Raw genomic sequence first — 22,756 nt, 5'->3', positions numbered from 1 at the left:
TGTGCGTGCCCATGTACACATGCTATACAGACATGGGCTGTGAGGTTCCTACCTACACAGGGAAACATCACCCAATGTAAGATCCACACCCATGGACACAGACAGTTCCATATATAGCCTGGCATAGGTGCTAATGCACATTTATGGACTCACACAGGCAGACACAGGCAGGCACTAACACAGACCTAATGAGGGCACACTCCTCAGATGTGATCAGACAGACACAAGCTCCCACATGTACACACATGTGCGGTCACCCCAGACACGGTCACAGATGTGGACATGCACACTCTCACATGAACACCCGCAAAATCTCACATGACCACAGAACTAAATGTTGACTGTGCCAAGCCACGTGCCCGAGATGGCTGAATCATGTGACCCCCAGCAAGGGAGTTTTGGGAGTCTCAGGCTTGCCTGGGGCTGAGATAGTGCGGGCTGGGACTGGAGGAAGGGGTAATGTGAGGACTGAGCTTTTCTGTGCATGTGCGCTCGAGAAAGGAAGGGAGAGAGGAAAGGGCAGGTTGGCACCCACCAGAGATTGCTTCTGTGCAGAGCAGGGTCCTGGGGGAGGGTGTGCATTTTCTCCAGCACCCAGCCCTTTTAGTCTGGCTTTCTAGTTCCCCCTTCCGACACTGGTAACCCTTTCCTGGCCAGGACGTGAATCCCTCAGTGAAGTGGAGAGCTGGCCTGCAGGTTCCTGCCCAGCCCCTGGCGTCTTCTGACCAGGCAGCCCGCGGTGCCGTTGCCCAACCTGGCGTGGATGCCAGGTACTGTGTGGGCAGGAGGAAGCGATGGCAGTGAGTGCCCCCGCCCAGGGCTGGGATTAGCTGTGGTTGGCACCACTAAGGGCACAGCAGCCCACGGTTTGGCTGTTGGAGATGTTGGTCTATAGGCAGTGGCCAGAGGATCCCTATGAGACAGCTCAGGACACTGAAGACAAAGTGCCAGGGCTGGCGCTGAGGGCCTCTGGAGAGGATAAGGGCATCCCATCACATCCGTTTATTTATTACTTACACATTTGTTCAGTATTTACTGAGTACCTATTGTGTGCCCAGCCCTGTGGATACAGAGATAAACAAAGCCCAGTTCATGCTCATAGAAGGTTTCTGACTAGTGGTGTGACTCCCCCATTTATGAAGGTATGTCTAAGGCTTGAACTCTGATCTGTCTCCTGAGCATTCTCCACCTTGCATCAAGAGAGATCTTTTAACACAAATATGACTATGGGACTCCTTTGCTCAATATCCATTGATGACTCCCTACTGCTCTTAGGATGGTTTTCCAGTTCCTTAGTGTAGCTTGAAATGATCCAGCCATGTTGTCCTTATGTCTTGATATGTCCAATTCTCATCTGTATCCCTAAAGTCTTGCATCGGTCCCAGGACATTGTAGATATTCAGATGTTTGCTGACTGACTGGCTGACTGAATGAGTGGCTAAATGAAGGAATGCGCCAGTGAGCTAACGAACTGAGGCCTTTTTTCTGCAGCTGAGCCTCCAAGAATGACTGCCCTGAATTCCACTCTGGTGCCAGCTTGCTCTCGCTCCAGGCAGAGTTTCCATGCGCCTGGACTCCTTCCCTCGGCTCCTCCTTATTGGGGCTTGTTGTACCCATTCTCCAGGTTTTTCTTCCTCAAGGCCTTTTTGTTCTTAAGCCCCAGCTAGACCAGGTACATGGGAACCACAGCCCCCTACTCAGCACTGGAGGAGCTGCCCCAGGCTTCGGCCAGGTCCAAGAATATAAACAGAGCCCAGTGGCCAACCGGCTGAACTGCTCTCTCAGCCCTTGGCCAGCTGGAAGGCCCTCCTTGGCTGGAGCCCGCCACCGGGCTCTGGCTGGAATTCCCTTGGCCTCTTGCCTCTCCTCAGTTCACTCAGCATTCAAGCTTTGGCTTCCTCAGCGTCCTGGCCTGTCTGAGTTGTCCTCAGGTTTTATTTTTGGAAGAAGCTCATTCTCTCTCCTTATTTACTCCCTTCTTTTAGGGAAGGTGTGGGACCCCTGGGCTCGGCTGGGGATCAGGCTGTGACTCCAGCCCCTGGGGTCTGGACCTTTACGGGGACTTCCAAAGACTCCTGCCCCATCTGATGCTTCACAGTCAGATGCCTCTGCCCTCCTTCCCCCACTCAGTGTATGACTAATGCCTGCCCCTGCCCTTCTTGAAGATCCCCACGATAGCCAAAAGAAATCGCTACGACTTTAGAGCTCAAAGGAATTCTAGCATCATTAGGTCCATTTCCTTTTATTTGCAGAGGCAGTGTAGTTCAATGGTTATGAGTGAGGGAGATAGACAGACCCGGTCTTAATCCTGGCTCTGCTACCTGTTATGTAGCCTTGGGCGCATTACTTAACCTCTTTAAGCCTCAGTCTCAGCGTTAAAATGGGGGCTCTTATATCTACCCTACCAGGTTGCTGTGAGGATGAAATGAGATAACATTTGTAAAGAGCTTTATACAATACAGGACACATAGAAGGCTCTCATTAAATGTAGCTATTATTATTACAGAGAGGAGAACTGAGAGCCAAGGAAGGGAGTGGACTTGCCCAGGATCACACAGCTCAAGGTAAGCAGTCATTTCCAGAGTCTTTCCTCTGTCTCTATCTCCCTTCCAAGGAGAAGGGAAGGGGCTGGCATCTGCCCAAAGGAGGAGTCTCCTTGAGCCAGTCGCATGGGCAAACTCCTGGGTCTTCCAGGTCTGTCTCCTACCACCAGCCCAGGCCCTCCTCTGGGGCAGGCATTTCTACTGCTGCCCCAGGGCCTTCTTTCTTGTTCACTGAGGGTGAGGGGTTCAGGGAAGAGAACCCAGTACTTAGCCCCAAGGTGGACCCCAGACCAGTAGGACTCAGAGGAGGGGGAAAACGCTGGGTCCTGACATCACAGAGCAGAGAATCTGGAGCCACAGCCATGCAGGCCAGCTGGGGCCCTTCCAGCACGTCCAGATGTCTCAGGAATGTGCTGAGCTGGGAACTACCTCGCTCTGTTCCTCACCACCCCCAACCCCTCATCCCCTCATATGCTTGCTCAAGCACTGCCTTCACCACTACCCCTCCCCCTTTCTAGCCTTCCTCTTTCATCTCTCCCTGGGAGGGCCTCAGTCCACTGTCCCTCTGATACTTTGCCACAGTCTACCTCCCTCTCAGACTTCCGAAGGGGTCACTGAAGGCAGGAGCCCTTCCCCTTCTGCAGACCCCATGGGCTGACCATGTGGGGTGGGGGGAAATGGGAGCCTGAGCTAACTGGGAGGGGAAAGTTCTGAGCAGATAGTACATGCCAGATCCCAAATGTGGAACTGATTTGCAGCCCTGGGAGAGAAAGGGGTGAAGGCTTTAGGGCGGCAGAGGGCAGGGCTGGGCTTCTTCTCTGGGAGGATGATGAAAGGCACTCTGGGCATCTAGTCCCAGCTGACGGGTGGGAGGGCCAAGGAGGTGAGGTGCCAGGCTGGGCTGGGCTCAGAAGGAGGGCTCAAATCCTTCTAGCCCCCTGGGGCCATTAGGGGTATGCTTTGCCTAATAGTGGAGGGTCCTGAGCTATAGGAGGGGTAGGGGGATCCCATTAGTCTCCCAGGGTTGGACCAGGAGGAAGGACATGGTTCAGGGCAGGGCTCTCAGCATGAAGAGGGACAGCCTGTCCCTCTGCAAAGGCGGAGTTGCCTTAGACCTCCCCAGGTCAGCCTGGCCTGAGTGCTGGGGATGAAAGAGCCAGAAGGGAACTGGTACTCCTGGCCCAGTGTGAAAGTCACATCAGGGCAGAGGGTGGAAGTCAGCTGCTGCCTTGGGCTGCTCTGGGCGCAGGGAGGGCTCACAATTCTATATTCTTTCAAGGAGGGTCTTTCATCATCCAGACAGGCTGACAGCTGACAACCCCCTAATGGACTCTAGCTCTCCCAACACTAAGACAGTTCAGAGTTGCTGGGACCACCACTATGTCTAGCTCAGAACTGTCACTGGCTGCCTCCTGCCTGTTGATAAAACTCCCAGCTCTTACGTGCTGCATTCAAGGTCTGTTGTAAAAGGACCTTGACTTAACACTATAGCTGGAGCCACTCATCTTTGTCTTCCCTTCAGCCTGGTTGAATGAGTACTCCCAGCTCCTTGAACCTGCTGTGAGCTCCACTGTTGCAGGACCTTTGCTCGTACCTTTCCTTGTGCCTGGATGCTTTTGCCCTTTATCTTATTCCAACTCCTATCATCCTATAAGGCCCAATTCGAATGCCACTTCCTCCAGGAAGCCTTCCTTGATCACCCAACTGGAAGTGTCCTCTCCCTCTTGTACCACTATAGCACTTATAGACTGTTAGGTCACTGGCTAATATCATGGAAGTCAGCTGCTGCCTCGAACTCTAATTATGCACAATGGGACCCATATCTCATTCTAAACTTGAACGTCCTTGAGGGTAGGATATAGGATAGAGTTCATCTACAGGGCCTCACACAGGGCCTAATAGTAATGTTATGCCTAATAGTAATACCTAATAGTAATGATAATAATAATGGCTAATATTTTTGTCCTAGGCTCTATTCTAGCTCCTTCCATATAGTATCTATCTCATTTAAGTTTCAGAAGATTAGGTAGGTACTATTAGTGCCCCCCTTAGTGGTTGAGAAAACTAAGGCACAGAGAAGTTAAGTAGCTTACCCAGGTTCATTCAGTTAGCAAGAGGTCGTGCCAGGATTTAAACCCAAGCTCTGATTGCAGACCTTGTGCTCTTAAGCACGCACAACAACAATGGTTGTTGAAGGAATGGTTGATGTCTTGCTGCCCTATCCTAATACCTAGTATAGTACTAAAAACAAAGTATGGGCCCCCTACCTACTCCGTGCACTGGGTCCTCACTAGGGCCCTGGTTTTGCTTATCCCTGGCCATCCCTCTCCTGATGCCCAGAAAGACAGAGCCCTGAGAAGGGGCTCAGCATCTCTTGGCTTTGTCTAAAAGAGTTTTCAAGCTCCAGAGAAGTCACGTAGATAAGAAAATAAAGTTCCTATAATCAGGGCTCAGCACAGGGATGGAGAAGGTGGGACATCCTTCCAAGGGCTTTCCAGTGCTGGGACCTTCCTTTCAGGTAATGAAAGCAACAATTAGTATAAAAGCAGCAACAACTATTGTTTAGAGAGGATTTACTATGTGCCACACACTGTGCTAGGCTTTTTACAAGAGTTATCTAATCGAATTTTCATCAGAACCCTATGTTCTACAATCACTCCTACTTTATGGAGGAGGAAAATAAGCTGGGAGAGGTGAAGGCAAGCTCACGTAGATGACAAACTGTGAGAGCCAGGATTTGCTCCTGGGTCTGAGCAACTGAAAGTAACCATTAATGGCCATGCCACCCCACCTCAGATAAGGCTCAGCTCCCCAGTTCTTGTCTAGGTATCTGCCATTTGACCTGTGGACTCGCTGTCTAGTCAGGTCGAATCTGGGAGTAGATGCCAGGTCTCAAGACATTCCTGTTCAGGATCTGCCCAGGGTGGGTGGATTCAGGGTCTACAGCTCACTTCTTCCGACTCATGTGGCTTTGAGACACCAAGATATTCAAAGTTGGGTCTATTTTTTCAGCTGGGCAGTGAAGATCCAGGTGTCCATTTTCTTTTGCTTTATAATTCATATGCATGAATTATATATATTCTTTTATGGGAACAATCTATTTCATAATAGAAAAGGCCATCATGGTAAAGTGAGGGCAGATGTGAGATTTAGGTTAATATTCACTATTTAAATAAGTAAGTAAGTAAGTAAGTAAATAAATAAATAAACTTCACTTAAAAAAGAAAGTGCCATCAAAGCTGGAAGTGTGGCAGTGTCCTTTCTTCCATGATCCGTCCACCTATCCCATTCATCCATTCATCGCCCTCACCATTTCTTCGTTCCTTAGCTCCATCCATCCAGCCATCCAATAAATAAACCTTTCCTGAGCACTCAGTCACTATAGCTATAACTAGCCAATAGACAAAAATAACTGCCTGACACTCTCTGCCCTCAAAGAATTCTCAGTCCAGTTCGGCAGTGAGGAAGCTAAGACCCAGAAAGAGGAAGTGATTTGCCCAAGGTCACACAGCGAGTTAGGGCAACGAAGGGAGGAGAGGTGAGGACATTCCCGGCAGAGGGGAAGGGGAACACATGGGCAAAGGCTTGGGCCTGTCTGCCTCTGAGGCAATCCCTTCAATCGCTGCTTTAGAACTGCCTCCCGGCTCTCCTCAAGGGCCTGAAGAGCCTGTCTTGCTCCACTGCTGCTTTCATTTTTGTTACTCTTTTGGAAGGGGAAGAGGCGGACAGCTGCTGCTGTCCAGCTGTTATGTCGGACCACGGAGCCCAGCCCAGATGTGTCAGCCTCTCGGTGATGGGTGAAGTGGCTCCTGGGCCAAAAGCCAAGGGCCAAGGAAGCTGCAGTGAGGGCTCTGTCCCAGGAGAGTTGGGAGAGGAGGCACATTGAACTCAGTAGCAGGGAAGCCGATTATTGCTGCAGCTGTCCAGTTGGCCGTGTGGATGATATGGTGTGTTGAGGTCATAGGATCAAGATCTTTGACAGTCCAAGGAAATCAATACTTTTAGCATGTTTTCTCTGATGATCAGAGTTGTGGGCCGTATCTTGCCTCTCCCAGCTTCTTCTGAACCAGGTACCCCCACCCCTACCTTCTCCCCAGTCCTGGTCAAGTGTCCTGCCGCTTACTCCGGCTTCCCTTAGTCTGCTCAAGGGGGTTACATAGTGTTCCAGCCAGAGCAATGCTCATAGTCTTGACTATAACTCCACCCAAATCTTCCTCCTCCATCCTGCCCCCTGGAGTGCTGAGACTTCCAGAAGAACAGCCTGTTCTCCAGCATCTGGAGCTGGTTTCTTGAGGGAGGTTCGAGGGCAAGCCAGGCCCTAGAGAGGGATGCTCTGGGAGGGCCTCAGTACCAAGACTTACGGGGGGCACATGAAATGGGGAGGGAAGCCGCAAAACAGGGTGTTCTTCATCTTCCTCTCTCCTAGCACAGTAGCCAGGCCAGATGTCAACGGACCCTCCTGGGGAGTCCTGGGAGCTGCAGAGAGCAAAGGTCTGAGTTCCCAGGTGGGCTGGGAGCAGCATCCCAGAGTGAGCATGAGGAGAGGGCACTGGATGGGATGTGGGGCCTCTCCTCTCACTGGCCAGGCAACCTGCTGGCTCTGCTTCTAACGCTCTAGGCGACCACGGTGCCCCAAGGGTAGAAGTGGGTAAGGATGAAGGTGGGACCCCTCTTATATCTGATATCCCAAACTTTCCTTCCTCTAGAGAGCAAAGTTCACACCAGTACAAGAACAGAAGAGAAAATGGTTCTGTCCCTTCTTTGACTCACTCCATGGGACCCCAGGCCCAAGAACAAAATGAAGATGTCCTCTCCTCTCTAATTCTCAGTTTTTCATCTGCACAGGGGACAACGATGCCTCAATAAAAGGGACATAGCTTTAGCTCTTCCTGCTGAAATGCTTTCCAGTAATTCCTTTTCCAATAAGGATGGGGACATTGGGGAGGGAGGGTGCAGAGGTCGCCTCCTCTGTGAAACCTTCCGTGATCTCCAGCTCAGCTGGCTGCTCCTCCTCAGGCTCCCACAATACTCCATCGTAGTGCCTCTTCTCTTTCCTTCTCTGTCTCTCTCATTTAGCTGCGAGTGGCCAGAGGTTACTATGTCTAGTGACTGGCATAGGTGCTCCTTCGGTGCCCAGTTATTAAAGGACAAGATGTGTGTACCGAGGAACAACCAAATGAATCCCCAGCTGGTCCAGGGAAGCCAGAGGGACCTCAGAGTGGATCAGGGCACAGACAGCATCTTTCTGGGATCCAGCATCCCCATTACCCTCAGGGCCAGGCCCAGAACCTCAGGGTCCCTTCCGGAATTATCAGTATGCTTCTTGAACACTCAGGCCTGTCTTTAAAAAAAAAAACATTCTCTCCTTTCCCTTACAGGGATTGCCCCAGTCTGAAGTAGTTTTCTCTACAAACACAGTAAATCTTTGAAATGGAGCAAAGTCCACTACGGTGTGACTAAGCCTTGGCTTTTGTCCTATGCCTGGGGCCCATCTCGAATAAAGATGGGCAAAACTCTTATCTGTGGGATTGATAAAGAATTGACTGCTTCATGCTCCTCAGGAACTTTCTCAGTTTGGTCTGCTACAGGCAGTAAGTTTTCACAATCTTTACTTTTGTGCTTTTTCTGATAGTACAGATTCACTAAAAATATTGTTTTTCATTGATCCTATAATACCATAACTCCATATTTTACATGATTGAAAATTGGGACTTGGCTTATTGCTTTACGGTGGAATTTTACTATATTATGCACTATTTTGTATCATGGTACTGTGCTAGTTTTCTGGCAGTGAACAAAACTGACATGATGTCTGTTCTCACGGAATGTGATTTTTCACGGAGGAAATGGACAATAAATCAATACAATAACTGCAGACTTAGATAAGGGCTATGAAGAAACCAAAGGACTGAAACAGAAAATTACAGAGGGTCCCACTTGAGGTGGTTGGGGAGCCTTCTTTAAAGAGGTGACATTTGAGCTGAGGAAGATGGGATGGAGAGAACGGAAGGGAAAGCTCTCTAGATGTCAGGAACAACATGTGCAAAGGCCCTGAGGCAGGACTGAAAAAGACTTAGTTTTAAGTTGGTGATGGTGGATCCAGGAGTCTCAAAGCAACCCGAACAAGAAGAAACTGGGAAAAATGGAAGCCAATGCTAAAGTCTGAGGCCTACGCCGCAAAGTCAAATCTACTGTGGTTCAGTCAGCTCTAGGCTGTCCTGGACCAGGGGCTTGTGGGGGGCTATGCCACACACAGGATGGGGATGGCTCAAGGCCATGACAACGCATTGGAAAGCATGGAGAGCTCTTCCTGAATTTTAGAAACAGTGCAGGCTGCGGGGCTCCGATGGCTGGAAGTAGATGAGCTTAAGCACACTTCCCCCCCACCCTATAAAATGTGGGGTCTGGCCTGGGCTCCCTTTCATTCATTCAGCAATGGTTGGTTGAGGCCTATTCTGTGCCAAGCACTGTGTGTGGCACTGATGATATAGCAGCGGACAAGACAAATAAACCCCTGTTCTCAAGGAACTCATATCCTAGTAGGGGAAGCAAAAACAAAATTAAACCCCCCTGCCCCAAACAAACTCAAAGTTTTAGAGGAGGAAGAGGTAGGTATCCAGGGAGATTCTCTCTTCCTGAATAAGAGCCCTGAGATTTGGTCTCCTCCATTAGTTTTTCTCCATTAGTTCTTTTCTAGTAGATTCTACTCTGAGACCAGAGTGCCTTGGCCCTTGGGTCCTCTTTCCTGTTGGTGAGAATTTAAAGAGAAACATGCATGAGCACACACACTCACACCCTTCCCCATTTAAAGGCTGTGAAAGGCCCACACACAGACATAGGAACACTTAAACTTGCATACTTCTCTAATCTCCCTAAATCCCCCCAAGCCTGGGGTGGTGGTGATGGTGGTTCTCTGCTTCCCCATTTAGCTCAGGAGAAGCCAGTCTTGAGGCTGGTGAGCAGTGATCAAACTTAGCCCTCACACCTGCTTTCTCCTGGGCTGGTTCCTGGGTTCCTATCATTCCTATACCTGGCCTCCTGCTGGGAGGTATATGAGTGTGCTGGGCAAACATCCTCAAAGCTTCCTGCTGCTCCCCTCTGAGACAACAGAACTCTTCCTCTTCCTCCTCTCCACACCCTCCCAGCTGGGGCTTCTCTGGGATCTAAAGCCATTTTTCCTCTAGAGAAACCAGAGTCATCCTTTCCCCTTAGCTAGAAGAACGAGGCAAGAAGCACACAGACCTAGTCTCTATCTGGAGACATGACCTGTTCTCCCTCTGGTCCTTTATCCCAGTTCCTTGAGCATCAGATCCTCTCATACTGCCTGGGAGCTGAAGAATCACAGGGTACAGGGAAGAAGGCTCTAGAGCGGCCACGTGGGGAACTGTAGGAGAGTGGGGTGGGGAGGGGAGGAGAGGCTCCCACATCTGGCAGGAAGGGCACCCCTTCTGAGGGGTTCTCTGAGAATCACATAGACAAGATTGCAACAGCATGAAGATATCTCCACAGAAGGAAAAATAAAGTACCTCTGGCCATTTCCAAGCACACTTGACTTTGCTTACTTATTCTCCTGTCTCTGTCCAAGAGAATACGTGTTTCTTACATAGTAGTGTTCAGAGTGAGCATACTTTTCGATGTTTGCTTTTTGCACAGAGCAACAGAGCACATGCGACTTTATGGCCTTTATCTGGATTTTTCAGAAAGATAGTGAATACCCTACTCTTTATCTTCCAGACTGAGAAACACACAGACTCCATCCCTTTTGATCTTTAACCCTGGAAATATTTTCCTATCCTCATGCAGAAGGAAGAGGGAGTTGGGGTTGGGGTTGGCATGGGGTCCCAGCTGGAAGAGACCTTACACGTCTAAATGGAAGCACCAGAGAAGGAAAGTGACTTGCTCAAAGTCACACAGCAACCCCTACCTGAGTAGTCCTTACTGCCACCCTATCTAGTCTCTAGAGCAAGTCAACTATGAAAACTTACCTGCCAGGCCTCACCCTACATTAATCTTTAATTAAGTTTGTTACTAAGTCTCTACAATAACACTATGGGGAAGGTTCTATATCCCCATTTTCAGATGAGGAAACCAAGGCCCAGAGGAAGAAAAGTTGCTTGTCTGAACTGCCCAGCTGGTTGGTAGCAGAAGTGCAACTAGAACCAAATTTCCCGATTCCCAGCCCAGGAGTTCATTCTCTCTCCTCTTAGAAATCCTTTCCTCTCCCCTGCCTGGCCTGGCCTGGCCTAGGCCCCGGGTCAAGAACTTCCCCAGCAGGGCTTTCCCTACCCTGTCCCAGTGCTGGATACCACTGTCTGATCATGCCTCCTTTCCTGCTCTGGACTAAGGCCCAGATGAGCAGCTGGGATGCAAGGCTGAACGGAGCAGCAGGAAGAGGCTGTAGGCGGCAGAGTTCATTCAGAAGAAAGGCCAGCTGAGAGCTGCTGAGGGTGAGGGAACCTCACATCAGATCTCCACAAAGCCCCTTGTCTGCAAGGATACAAGCTCCAACAAACCCTCTCCCTCTGACCGGTATCAGTTATCAATTCCAGGAGGGGCTTGTGGAACCCAGATCCCTGTCACTTTATTCCTAGGATCTGTGCCAGGCCATCCTGAGAAAGACCTGATCCAACTTTTGCCCATTTTATAGACAAAGAAACCGAGGCCCAGAGCCAGGTGGCATGGCCCAGGCTCACAGTGGGAGGCAAGACTAGAACCCAGCTCTCCCCACAACCAGTTCAAGCCCTCTTCCCTCCTCCACTTGGCCTGTCTGCTGGAGTGTGCTCCCTGTGACTGGGACCAGGCGCCTTCCTCAGAGAGCATGGTGACCGAGCTCTGCTGCCTAATGAAGGACAAGGAGACCTCATACCCATGCTTCCCTGACTTAGGTTCCTATCCCTTGGCTGGTTTCAGTCCAGTGACCAGGGACAGCTAGGTGGAAGTCCAAGATAGCCAATCCTTTAAGTCTATGCACTTGGCTCTTGTCTGGCCAAGTTTATATTAGTTCCAGTAGGTAGAAGTCAGCAAGTAGAGACTCTTGAGATGATATTTGGATGTGTGTGTTTGTGTGTGTGTGTGTGTGTGTGTGTGTGCGCGCACACGCGAGCGCGCACCCAGACTGGTGGGTCACTGCATGGGGGGATCCTATGAGATTCCCCAAGCTGCCCACATTTCAACCGGGAAGGCCCTTCTGAACCCAAATATATTTTCCCAGTTATTGAGCCCATGCCCCTCCCTCGGCTGAGCCTGAGAGAGGGAGGGAAGGAAGAAGAGAGAGAAGCCACGTTTCCTTAGGGAGGGAAGGGAAGAAAGAAGACAAATCCAGATACAGAGACAGTCAAGGAAAGAGAGACAAAGTCAGCGAGACATGAGGGACAGAGAAATAGACCTAGAGACCCAGAGATGGGGAGAAAGTCCTTCCTCCTCTTGAGCGATCGCCCCGTGCTGCTCTGACCAGCTGAGCGTCAGGTTCCTCGCTGGGGGGATCTCAGGTCTGACTTTGGGGTAGCCGCAGCGGCACCCCTAAGTTTAAGGGTCTGACTTGGAACCTGAGTCTGGCTCTGCCTCCCACCCCCGAGGGGCGTCGGGTGTCTGGCCCTCGGAACACTTCCCTGTGCGCCTCCCAGCGGAGAACCAGCTGCAGGTCCACTATGCGCCCGACCTGGTTCTGGAACCCCGGGTTGAGGCAAAATTGGTGTCTCCAGCTCATATCTGAGAATCGGATAGCTCCAACGCCTCGACGTCCCCTTTCCCTAGAAGGCGGGGGCCACTGCGTCCACCGATGGACCCCCCAGGAGCGGCGCGCACCGGCGCAAGCTCAGAGGCTCCGGTCGAGGCTCAGGGACTAGGGAGGTGTCGAGGGATCTAGTCACCAAATCTCAGAGTTCTAAGCACGTGTCCCTTCGGGGGACCCTGCAGTGAGCCCCTTCCTCCGCTTCTGCCCAGTGACGTGTAGCCCCATCTTTCGGGGCTCAGGCAAGCGTCAAAGAGGGGCGCGGAGTGGTGGAAGGGGGACGCAGACCCTTCATCTTACCGCATTGTTGAGGAAATCCGACTCGTTCAGATCCCCCAAGTCCAGGAAGCTGGATCCGGGGAACAGCCTGTCGGCCGGGAAGGGTTCTAAGACGGCGTCCATCGCGGCTGGCTCCGGAGACCCCCTTCGGCTGGGCTTCCCTTACTCCAGGGCGGCGGCGCGCCGGGCCCAGAGCTCCTGCCTGAGCTCTGGCAAGCGGGCGGGGCAGGTCCCGGGCGAAGCCCCGGGGGAGGGGCGGGCGGAGGCTGCACGGCCGGGGTAGGGGGTGCAGGGGGTGCGGGGGCCTTAGGGCAGCGGCGCGCAGCGAGCTGGGCTCAGGAGCCCCGGGAGCGCCGCGGGCATTTAGCCGACTCCTCTTCCTCCGGCTCCTCCGGGGGCACAGCTGGCTTCCATGGGGAGCCCGGGAGTGGGGCTGAGGGCTTGAGGAGCCCCCCAGACAGGGTGGGAGCCCGGGGTGGGGGAGCTGAGCGCTCCCCCGAGAATGGGTGGCGGCCGGACGCTCTGCTCTCTCTGCGTCTCCCTCTGCTCGGCTTCTGTCACTTTTCTCTCTGTGAAACTGGGAACCCCTGGCCGGTTAGCCCAGCTGGCCGGGGCGCCACGCCCCCACATCAATATTCACAATAATTTCATATTAATGAGAAGAGGGAGTGGCCCGAAGAATTGTCCCTCCTCTTTTAAAGGGACAAGCTAGTCTTTGCCAATCTCTGTTCTCTGCATACTCAAGATAGGGGCTTGAAGCAAATTCGTCCTGGAGCCAATAATTGTGTTGCTGGAATCTCCGCATCTTGGTAAGGCTTTGCCAACCACTCTCCCATAAGTTCATGAGGGAGCTGAGTGATTTCCGTTCTTCAAGCTTTGTACTAGAACCAAATCCAAAGTCAGAGAATTCCATCTCACAGGCCCCTCAGCGGACCTCTCAACGGGGAGATTTTCACATGTCTCCTCCACCAGGAAGCCTTCTTTGGCCCCCAGGTTGAAGCAGTTATCACCACTATACACTCACAGATCACGGTGTGCTTATCTCCATTGGGGTGAGTCTAATGTGCTATTGTCATTGTTTGCTCATGGTTCTATGACCCTAATTGGACTCAAGGATCCCGCAGAGCTAGGACTGTATCCATCTTTCCTGTGTGTGAAAGGGGCAGGTGAACAGCAGAGATGAGGCAAGGACCCCTCTTCTCATCAATTATCAAGTCCCCCTAATGGCTCTTAAGAGCAAGAAGTTGGAGAACAGTGGCCTTGGAGTGTGCGTGAGCCAAGATGCTGGTTGGCTACATGCTCCATGGTCATGGGACACTCCCAGGCCCCCTGATCCATTACCTAAGTGGCCTGCTCCAGATTACAGCTTAATCTTTTGAAAGGGCTGATAAACAATCATCAGGCACCTGAACAAATGGAAGTGGTTCAGAAAGGCACTCCCTCAGAGGGCTGGGCACACTGTTTCCTGGTCAGAAGTCATTAATAGGATTAAGTGTATCCTTGCTGTCTGGGGCTTTTAATTAGCTCAGGAGCCAAAAGGCCTTTAAGAAGCAGAGATGTCATTGCAGCTAAGCCAGAGATGTCACTGAAATAGCTGTCTCAGTGCCAAGAGGGGAGAAAGGCACACACTGAGGCTGAGATAGCAACTGTTTGCTTGCCTGTGGTGGGCGGGCAAGCAGGTATGTGGCTTTCCCCCATCTCCTGACCCAGTTGACATAGTTCTGGAGAATGAAGTTCGGATGCTCCAGGCCGTCACATGACTGTTAGTTCCCAGGCCTCCTGGAGAGTTTGTTCCTGAGAAGCTGGGAATGGAGCCCAGGCTCTGGAGACCAGTTTACCAGCAATGCAACTCTGAGAAGTTAGGCTGGGCCTAAAAGAAATCAGTTCACTCTAAAAACAGTGGTGGATAGAATTAGGGTGCTGAGATCATGGGTGTTTTTCTGAAATGTGTCCCATCTGGTCAACCGGGGGACATTTGAACACTGAGAAGGTGGCTGATCCTTTTCTGGGAAGGGTAGTGGTCTCTGGCTGGGTGAACAAACCAGTCTGTGGTGGGTGAGCTTGTGTCAGCAGGTGTCTGGAGTCCTGGCTCCTGAGCTGGAGTCCCTACAAGTCCCCAGAAGGAACAAAAGTGCCCATCTGCCTGAGGTTGGCTAGAAATTGTGCCTGTGTTCCTCCCAGCCTGCTCTGTAATTAGAGACACAGGCACCATTTAAGTGATTGGGGAAGATTATACAGTTTTAGATAAATAGGATTAGAGTGTCCTCTCTTTCCTGATTCATACCCAGGTGAACACCCCAGGAAACCATTGAAAATAATCCTGGGGAGACATTCTGGTTCCAGCACCTCCTGTGGAGTCTGAGAGGCAGGATCTTCCAAGAAAAATCCTGAGGGCGAAGGGGTGGGGAGGAGGAGGGAAGAGGAAATGGGCAGTGTAGAGCCCGGCATGGAGTAGGAGCATGGTCATTGGTTTTCTGGGATGATGGTATGGCAAAGTCCAGCAAAGATGAGAATGACAGAGGATTTATTCACGTATTCTACAAGTATTATTGAACATCTGTGTCCCTAGCACCAGGTATTACTGAGCACCAGACACTGGAGACACAGGGGTGATTAAGAAGGTATGTTCCAGAGTGAATGAAGAGAGCCTGGGTAAAAAAAAAAAATTAAGATGATTTCAGATAGTGGTAAGGACTATGAAGGAAATAGAATCGTGTAACATGACTGAGTGGGTAAGGAAGTCCTCTCTGAAGACGTGACATACGAGCTAAGACCCGAATCATGAATTGGAATCACTTCGGGGTAAAATGTAGGGAAAAGCATTCTAGGTAGAGAGAACACAAAGGAGGAGAGAGAGAGAAAGACTAGGAGGGGCATGAGAAGGAGATGATGAATGTAAAACCCCAATGCTCTGCACAAACCCCATAGTTATGGTCATACCGAGGTTCGAGGCTCTATTCTATTTAAGTACTGAAAAGAATTGCGCCAGTTCAGATTAGAGGGCCCACCTGAAGTCTTCTTAGTAGCACATCCCTCCTATATCATCTCTACCGGGAGAGGAAATTAGACAGCTGAACTTAGGTGTGGCTTCTGACTCAACAGGGAGGGTCTGCTCCCTCCTGCCATCCTGAGCCTGGTCCCACAACCCAGCCCCTTTCAGGCCCCTTCTCTATTCCTGAAGGGCAAGAGAAAGAGGCCAAGATTGGTTCTGCAAACACCCCCAAAGGCTCTAGGTCAAGAAAAGCACAGACTGTGGCCCCTCCTGTTACGGACTGAGGAACATCTGGATGTTGCTCTCCGGCAGCTGCTCCAGCTGTGAAGTGAAATGCATAGACATCCCAATCCAGGCAGTGACGCACAGGAGAGAACAGACACAGATAGGTTTCCTGCCTGTCCCAGACGCTGAAGGTCAGGTGGAGAGAGAGTCTCCTGCCAGGTTGAGCTGTGAGCAGGGATGGTGGATGAGTTGTGGGCGTGCACATGCGTGTGTGTATGTGTGTGTGTGGTGTGTGTGTGTGTGAGAGAGAGAGAGAGAGAGAGAGAGAGAGAGAGAGAGAGAGAGAGAGAGAGAAGAGAGTGTGTGGGACTTGGGGACTTGGCTGGGACTGCCACACTTTGACATCCCTGGATAGTCACTGCCTTCTCTGGGCCTCAACTGTCACATCTATAAAATGAGAGAGGGGTTAATGACCTGTGCAGTCCTGTCCTCTTCAAGGGCCTTCCAAATGTGCCTTTACCAGGACAAGGACTGGTAGGGAGGGGGTGGCTCCTTAGGAGGCCTGGCACTCTCATTTTCCAGGCTCCCACCTGGAGCCTCCAGGAGGGTGCATGGGTGGGTGTTTACATTCAGCAGGCAGGCCCTGATGGTGATGAGAAGGTCATCCAAAGTAAACCTGCCTTGTTTGCCTGGCTTGTAAAGGGAAAAAGGCTTTGGCACACTCTAACAGGAACTTCTGAGAAGTGAAAACATATTCATCCTGGAGATTAGGCTGACTTCCGGGGCACAGATGGAGCCTTTTGTTCTCTTGTGGCTCCCTAAATTGAGCTGCATGGCTGCTCTCCCTGTGCCCCCCGCTGGGGCTAGATGCAGAGTCCCTGGGGTGGCACCCTAACAGGAGGGTTGGGGTAGGCTTCAGACCCTGGCTCTCACACTTCTCCAACACCTTGGCCTATGGTTTCTTCCCTGCTCCACCCTGAACCATAAAAATGCCTGACATTTATTGAGTACTTGCTTTGTGCCAGGCACTAAATACTTTATTTATATTATCTTGTTTAATTATTGGAAGAAGCTTGTGAGATAAGTACCATATTCACCGATTCTGAGATGCACATTTTGACATCTCTGAAATCAGAATATGTCTTATAATCAATGGTATGTTATAGTTGAATGGACAATGTTCTTTCCTTCTTAATGTACATTAAATAACTGTGTATCACACAATTGACAACATATTAGATTCAATGAAATGTGATATTATTGGTGTGTATGAAAGGCAGTGACTATCCAGGGGTGTCAAAGTGTGGTAGTCCCCAGCCAAGCCCCCCACCCTCAGACACACCAATAATATTATTGGTGGTCCCCAATATGCAGATGAGAAAAGCAAGGCTCAGAGAGTTTTTATGACTTACCACTCCTTTATCTCACAGGAAACTGAGGCCTAGGGCCATAGGAGGCTTGCCTTAGCTTGCCCAGCTTCTACGGGGCAGAGATAACACTGAAATCTGGGTCTCTAGTCTCCTCATCCTGAGTCCTTTCCACTCACCCCAGATGAACTTGGTTCGCTCACCAGGGAGAAGCAGGAGCCGAGGGGCGGGCCTTCCAAGGCCTTCCTCAGCAGCTAGTGAATCACCAGCCACCTTGCCTTGAAGAAAGGCTTTAAAGATAGATTTTTTTTTTTCCCTTTTAAATTCTCTGAAGACTGAAGTTCCTTAAGAACTAAGAAAACACTTGCTTCCCTTCCAGCTCCTTTTCTTGGTAATTATTTTAGCTTCTCTTTCCCTGAATTTCTGCTCTGCTGTCCCATCCTTGGACTGGAGGCAGGCCCGCCCCTTGGCCCTCTGTCTGCCTGCCGCCTGGGGAGCAGCTCCACCCGCTTCCTGCTTTGCTCTCAGTCCTGCTCTGAACTCACCCTTCTTTCTTCTACCTCAAACCACCTGTGCCAACACTGCTTCTAGATGCCTCTATAGCCTAAGCTGCTGACTCCAACCCCGAAGACATATACTCAGGCATACAGCCTTCCCTCCCCCTGGCTCTCTATGTGTAAAGTCAAGGTAGACAAATCAACAAAGCCAGCCTTTCCTCTTGCCTCTGCGAGTCCTCATGATGTTGGGGACACTATCCTGAAAATCCTGCCTTACCAGGGCTGGCAGAGCTCGAAATATGGGACTAAGAGGAAGGGCGGGGGAATGGAAAGTCAGAGGCTTAACTCTGCCTGTGATCTACTGATTTGCCAAGTCTTTCCCCAGTCCCACTTCCTGTGCCTCAGTTTACCCAACCTCCAATCTGGTGCAGCCGAAGTAGCTCCTCACCTGGAAGCCGAGAGGCAGCCTCAGGTTTTTAAATCCAAGGCTTTGCTAAAATGTAACCAGGCACAGTTCAGTTCCAGTGGGGACTGATAACAGTCAAAGTTAAGCCAGGGCCTCAGATTCTTCCCAGTAAAATGAAGGTTTTGGACAGGATCGTCTCTCAAATTCCATCCTAGCAGCTCTGAACCACGACGATTATCCCTCTCTGCCCAGAAAGCAAATGTGGGTCTTGTGTGTGAGGTGTGCATGTGTTCTCTGGTCATCGATTGGCCAGGAGCTGAGCATGCAGCCTTCGATGGTGCAACGGTGCGTGCACACACCATTAGGGTGGGCGATCCTGTGTCTGGAGGTGTGGGCTTGCATGCGGGGCTTCCGTCATTCGTGCACGTGTGAGAGCCTCTGGAGAAGAACATGCCAGCTCTCTGCTGGGAGCGCGCCCACCCCTCCGTGCACGTCCACGCCAGCGCGTGCGGCTGCAAATCTGGTTTCCATCTTCTTCCAATAGGCAGCAGGGCTGGGGGAGACTGAGCAGAATATTAATTGTGCTTTTGCACGTGGCTAAGCTCCATGAATGTGGTGGTCGGAGGGAGCAGCCTGAAGTTATGTGGGAAATGAGAGAGAAGCCACAGGAGCAGGATTCCCTGGGGTTTATAGGCCTGCTGGGGAGAAGGCAGAGCCCTGAGACCCAGAAGGGTGGGTGGCAGGGGTGGGAGAGGGCTTCTGAAGCTGAAGATTGGGGGACGGCAGGGAAGATACTAACTAGGTTTAGGGTGATTCCTATGTTTGCCTCACCCAGGACCTGGTCCGTAGATGTTTAATAAGTATTTGCTGAATGATTGAAAAGCTGACTGCTCGCACACATGGCAGACCTCACATACTCCATACCTAAGAGAAGACGTAGGACAGAGTAGGAGGAAGAAAGGGCGTAGGCACCTATTATGTCCCTACCATGTGCTAACCACTCTGAGAGTCACGGTTAGGCATTTTACTTTATTTCAAATACACAAAGGCCCCGGGAGATAGTGTCATCCTCACCACACACACATTGTCTCCTTCTCAACTTGCCCCTTTTGGAAGGTCCAGGGGAGAAATGTTTGACTTCAGGTCCCAGAAAAGCTGGTTACTTCTGAGTGTTGGGTCTATTTTTAATCTAATGGGTGCTCTGGATTTTGTAGCTCACTGCATTTCCTTCTTTACTTGACCTATCAGGAAGCTCAGAGTTGAATTTGCTGGGGCCCACCTCTTGCAACAGGATCTCATGGGGATGCATTTCACAAATTAACTGCATCCCTGGCTTCATGTTAGGTGTTTATGTCCTTTTTCCATATACTTTTTCCTCTATTAAACACCATCTGATTCTATTGTCTATAAGGTTTCTCTAATACCTTTAATACACCCTAAAGTGAGACGAGGTGTAAATACAAAAATATTTTTACTTTTATAAGGCTCAGAGAGGTTATGTGATTTGTCCAAGGTCACACAACTATGAGGCAAGAGAATTGGGAATTTGATCTTGGGACTGTTTGACCTAATCTTTCCACTACACCAGACTCTAGGACTGGGCATGCTGTACAGTAATCGGGGGCCTTTCTGAGGAGTGAGGAGGAGCCTGGGGCCTTTGGGGACTAAGCCTTTAACTCTCACCTGCCCTCATCCAGACTCCCCTCCTTGAAGAGCAGATCCAGGTGGAGGCTCCCATCCTATCTCATGCATGAAGAGGGGACTCTGGGGGCCCTGAGCCTCCCCCATCCTCAAGGAGCAGCCCTAGCCCCTGGGTCTAAGCCGAATAAACAGAAAAGCAGCAGAGCTGGCCTCGGCAATCACCAGTTAAAGTAAATATATATTCCAGATGCTCCAAGGAACATTTCTGGAGCTTCCAGAACTGAAGGGCAGACCGATTCCCTGGAGAAAACGAATGGATGAGGGCCCAGGGGAGCCACATTTGTCCTCAGCTCTATGGCAAGAAAGGATTTAAAGATCAGAATGAGGGGCCCCAATGGTGTGAATTTTGTGGTCCAACCCCTTGCTGTACCCTTTTGGATCTGTCCACCCAGCATCTATCTCCCCTAGGGAGACCTTTGATGGAGACTTAGGGGTTCCCAGTGTAGGACCTACACCTGCCCGTTAGTGAATTGATTCCTTACAGGGGCCGGCACAAACCTGGGGACCCCTGGGGAAGGCACAAAGAATGAATTTCATCTAGAATGGAAGGGAGTGTTATTATTCTGAGAGCTAAAGTAGAGAATGAGAGTCTCTGACAACCCAGGGGACTCTGGCAGAGAGGCACAGTAACACAGAGCCAATGAAAAGGACTCCATTCCTTGAGACTGTCCAGATAAGCCCGGGCTCTCCAGTGTGGGATGCCTTCAGATGCCAGCATGCATGGCCTGGAGGAGAAATAATCATAGAAATAATGATTTTCACAAACTGCCATTTACCATGGCCCAGTTGCCTGCCCTTCAGTGCTCTGCCAGTTTGCAGTGACAATCTCAATCTTCTGAATCTATAAAGAGCGCCTATAAATCAATAAAACAAAGACCAACAGTCCAATAAAAATATTGGCAAAGAATACGAAGTGTAAGTCTGATACATTTATATGATAACATTTATTACGTCCCAGGATCTACGCTAAACACTTCTTATGCATTTTCTCATGTAAACCTCACCACAATCCTTGGAGGCAGATACCATGATTATGGTTTTCCTGAGGCTCAGAGAGGTGAAGTCACTTGCCCAAGGTCACATAGTGACTTAGTCTGACTTCATAGTCTATGTTTATAAGGTAGGAGTTGGGATGACAGCCACCATTTACTGGGACCCAAAGCCTTAGGAAAATCTGGCAGGGACTGGGGAGGGAAAGTGAGGGAGAGGCAGTCAGCAGGAGTGGAATCCTCTCTACCCAGCAATTTGGGAAGAAGTCTAGAACCCTTAATATCTAGGTAGAGGGGCTTTTTGTAAAGAAAAAATTCTTGAATAGATAATGCATCATGTGACTCAAAAAAATAAAAATGGAATACAATGAAAAGTTATCCTCTCATCTCTATATTCTATATCCTAACCACCAAATTTCCACCCTTCAAGCAACAGATGAATAATTTTATTATTTTCTTGTGCATCCTTCTATGGATGTGTGTTATGCATATATATTTCTCTCTTTCTCTCTCTTTTTGTTTAACTGAAAAGGATCATATTATACACACTGTTCTATATCCTCCCTCCCCTTTATCTGTTTTGGAGATCTTCTCATTAGTACATAGAGAACTTCCTCATCCTTTTTTTTAATTGCTGCATAGCTACCCATTGTATGACTGTACCATAACTTATTTACCTGTCCCCAAGTGATGGACATTTGGACAATTTTTGCTATAACAAAAAGCATGACGAAACTATAGTGATAGCCTGTCCAAGCACTGTATGTCTGTAGGATACAGTCTCAGGTGTGAGAGTGCTGGGTCAAAGGGAATGTGAATTTGTAATGTTGATAGATATTGTCAAATATTGTGTATCAATTTACACCCCTACTAGCAATATATGACATTGCCAGTTTCTCCACAGTTTCTCAAACAGAGGATGTTATCAAACTTTTGAATGGTTTACCGTTCGCTTTTCTATTATTATTAGTGAGACTGAGATTCTTTTTAGATGTCCTGGAACAATTTATGTTTCCTTTTCTGTAGAGTCTTCATATTCTTTGACCTTTTTAAAATGGGTGGCTGGTCTTGTCTTGTTGATTTCTAGAAGATCTTTATACGTTAGGGAGATTGTGATATGATTTGCAGGGGCAGTGAGGCCACAATTGGCATCACTTCTGGGAAAGGCTGTAGAGGTAGCTTCTTTCCCACACCTCTACCCTTTCACCCAAGCCTAATCATTTACTCAACGAGCATTTATTGAGCACCTCCTGAGTGCCGGACTCAGTGCTTAAGCACCTGAGACCAGAGGTGAATAGACAAAGCTCTCAGGTTGCTTGAAGTCTGGTGGCGTACCAGATCTGTAATCAGACAGGTTGCAGTCCATGTGAGATAAATCGAAGTTCCGGGATTCAGAATGAGTGCTTCTGGGGTATGGGGAAGGAAGCCATAACCCCTGCCTGTCCCAACAGACTCTGACATCTGTCTCTACCTGGGACTGGCTCAGAGCTGCTGAGGCTTTGCCTGCCTCCCTTCTCCCTGTGAGTTCAGCCCTCAGATCCCGATGGCAGAAATGCTGTGATCCTGGAAGATGGCTCGCTCAGTATTTATTCACGGAGTCCATGAGCCTGTCTCATCTACTCTTTCTCCATGTGGTCCCTTCCTTGCCATCTGATTCTACCCTGTTCTGCATTGCTTGTCACCTGTTTCTAGTGTGCATTCCTCCACTGCTCAGAGGATTGAAATCTTGATGGCAAAATGGGAGATTTTCTTCTGGGTCCCCTCCCCTTGGTGCTTAGCATCTGGTGACACTCTGTGAGGGCTTGTTGGATGATTGATCTTGGGTGACTTTTTGGATGTTAGAGAAGTTGGAAACCGTGGCTCATCTGAATTGGTGTGCGTGTGTGTGTGGGGAGGCGAGGATAGCACCCATTAGGCATGGGAATGGATGGTACCTAAGCTGAAACCCCAGCATCAGGGCCCAGCCAAAGAAGGGTTAAGCTTGCCAGAGTTTTATATATGAAATGGCACCAGAAAAAAAAAAAAAA

General features: G+C 50.0%; 1 protein-coding gene across 2 annotated transcripts in view; it reads right to left on the bottom strand.

Moving 5' to 3' along the window:
- CREB3L1 (cAMP responsive element binding protein 3 like 1) overlaps window positions 1-12,811 on the bottom strand; it is a 33,139-nt gene extending 20,328 nt beyond the window's left edge. For both annotated transcript variants that reach the window (XR_005653938.1, XM_039868123.1), the window contains exon 1: window positions 12,574-12,811. Coding sequence is in view for 1 of the 2 variants with exons in the window: in XM_039868123.1 (XP_039724057.1) it covers window positions 12,574-12,675 (102 nt within the window). In the remaining variant the exon portion in view is untranslated. The remainder of the gene's footprint in view (window positions 1-12,573) is intronic.
- Between the last annotated feature and the right edge of the window lie 9,945 nt (window positions 12,812-22,756).

This window comes from Pteropus medius, unplaced genomic scaffold, assembly GCF_902729225.1.
Source record: "Pteropus medius unplaced genomic scaffold, Ma_sr-lr_union100, whole genome shotgun sequence".
NCBI classification, from domain to species: Eukaryota; Metazoa; Chordata; class Mammalia; order Chiroptera; family Pteropodidae; genus Pteropus; species Pteropus medius.
This window is presented reverse-complemented; position numbering and strand designations above follow the sequence as displayed.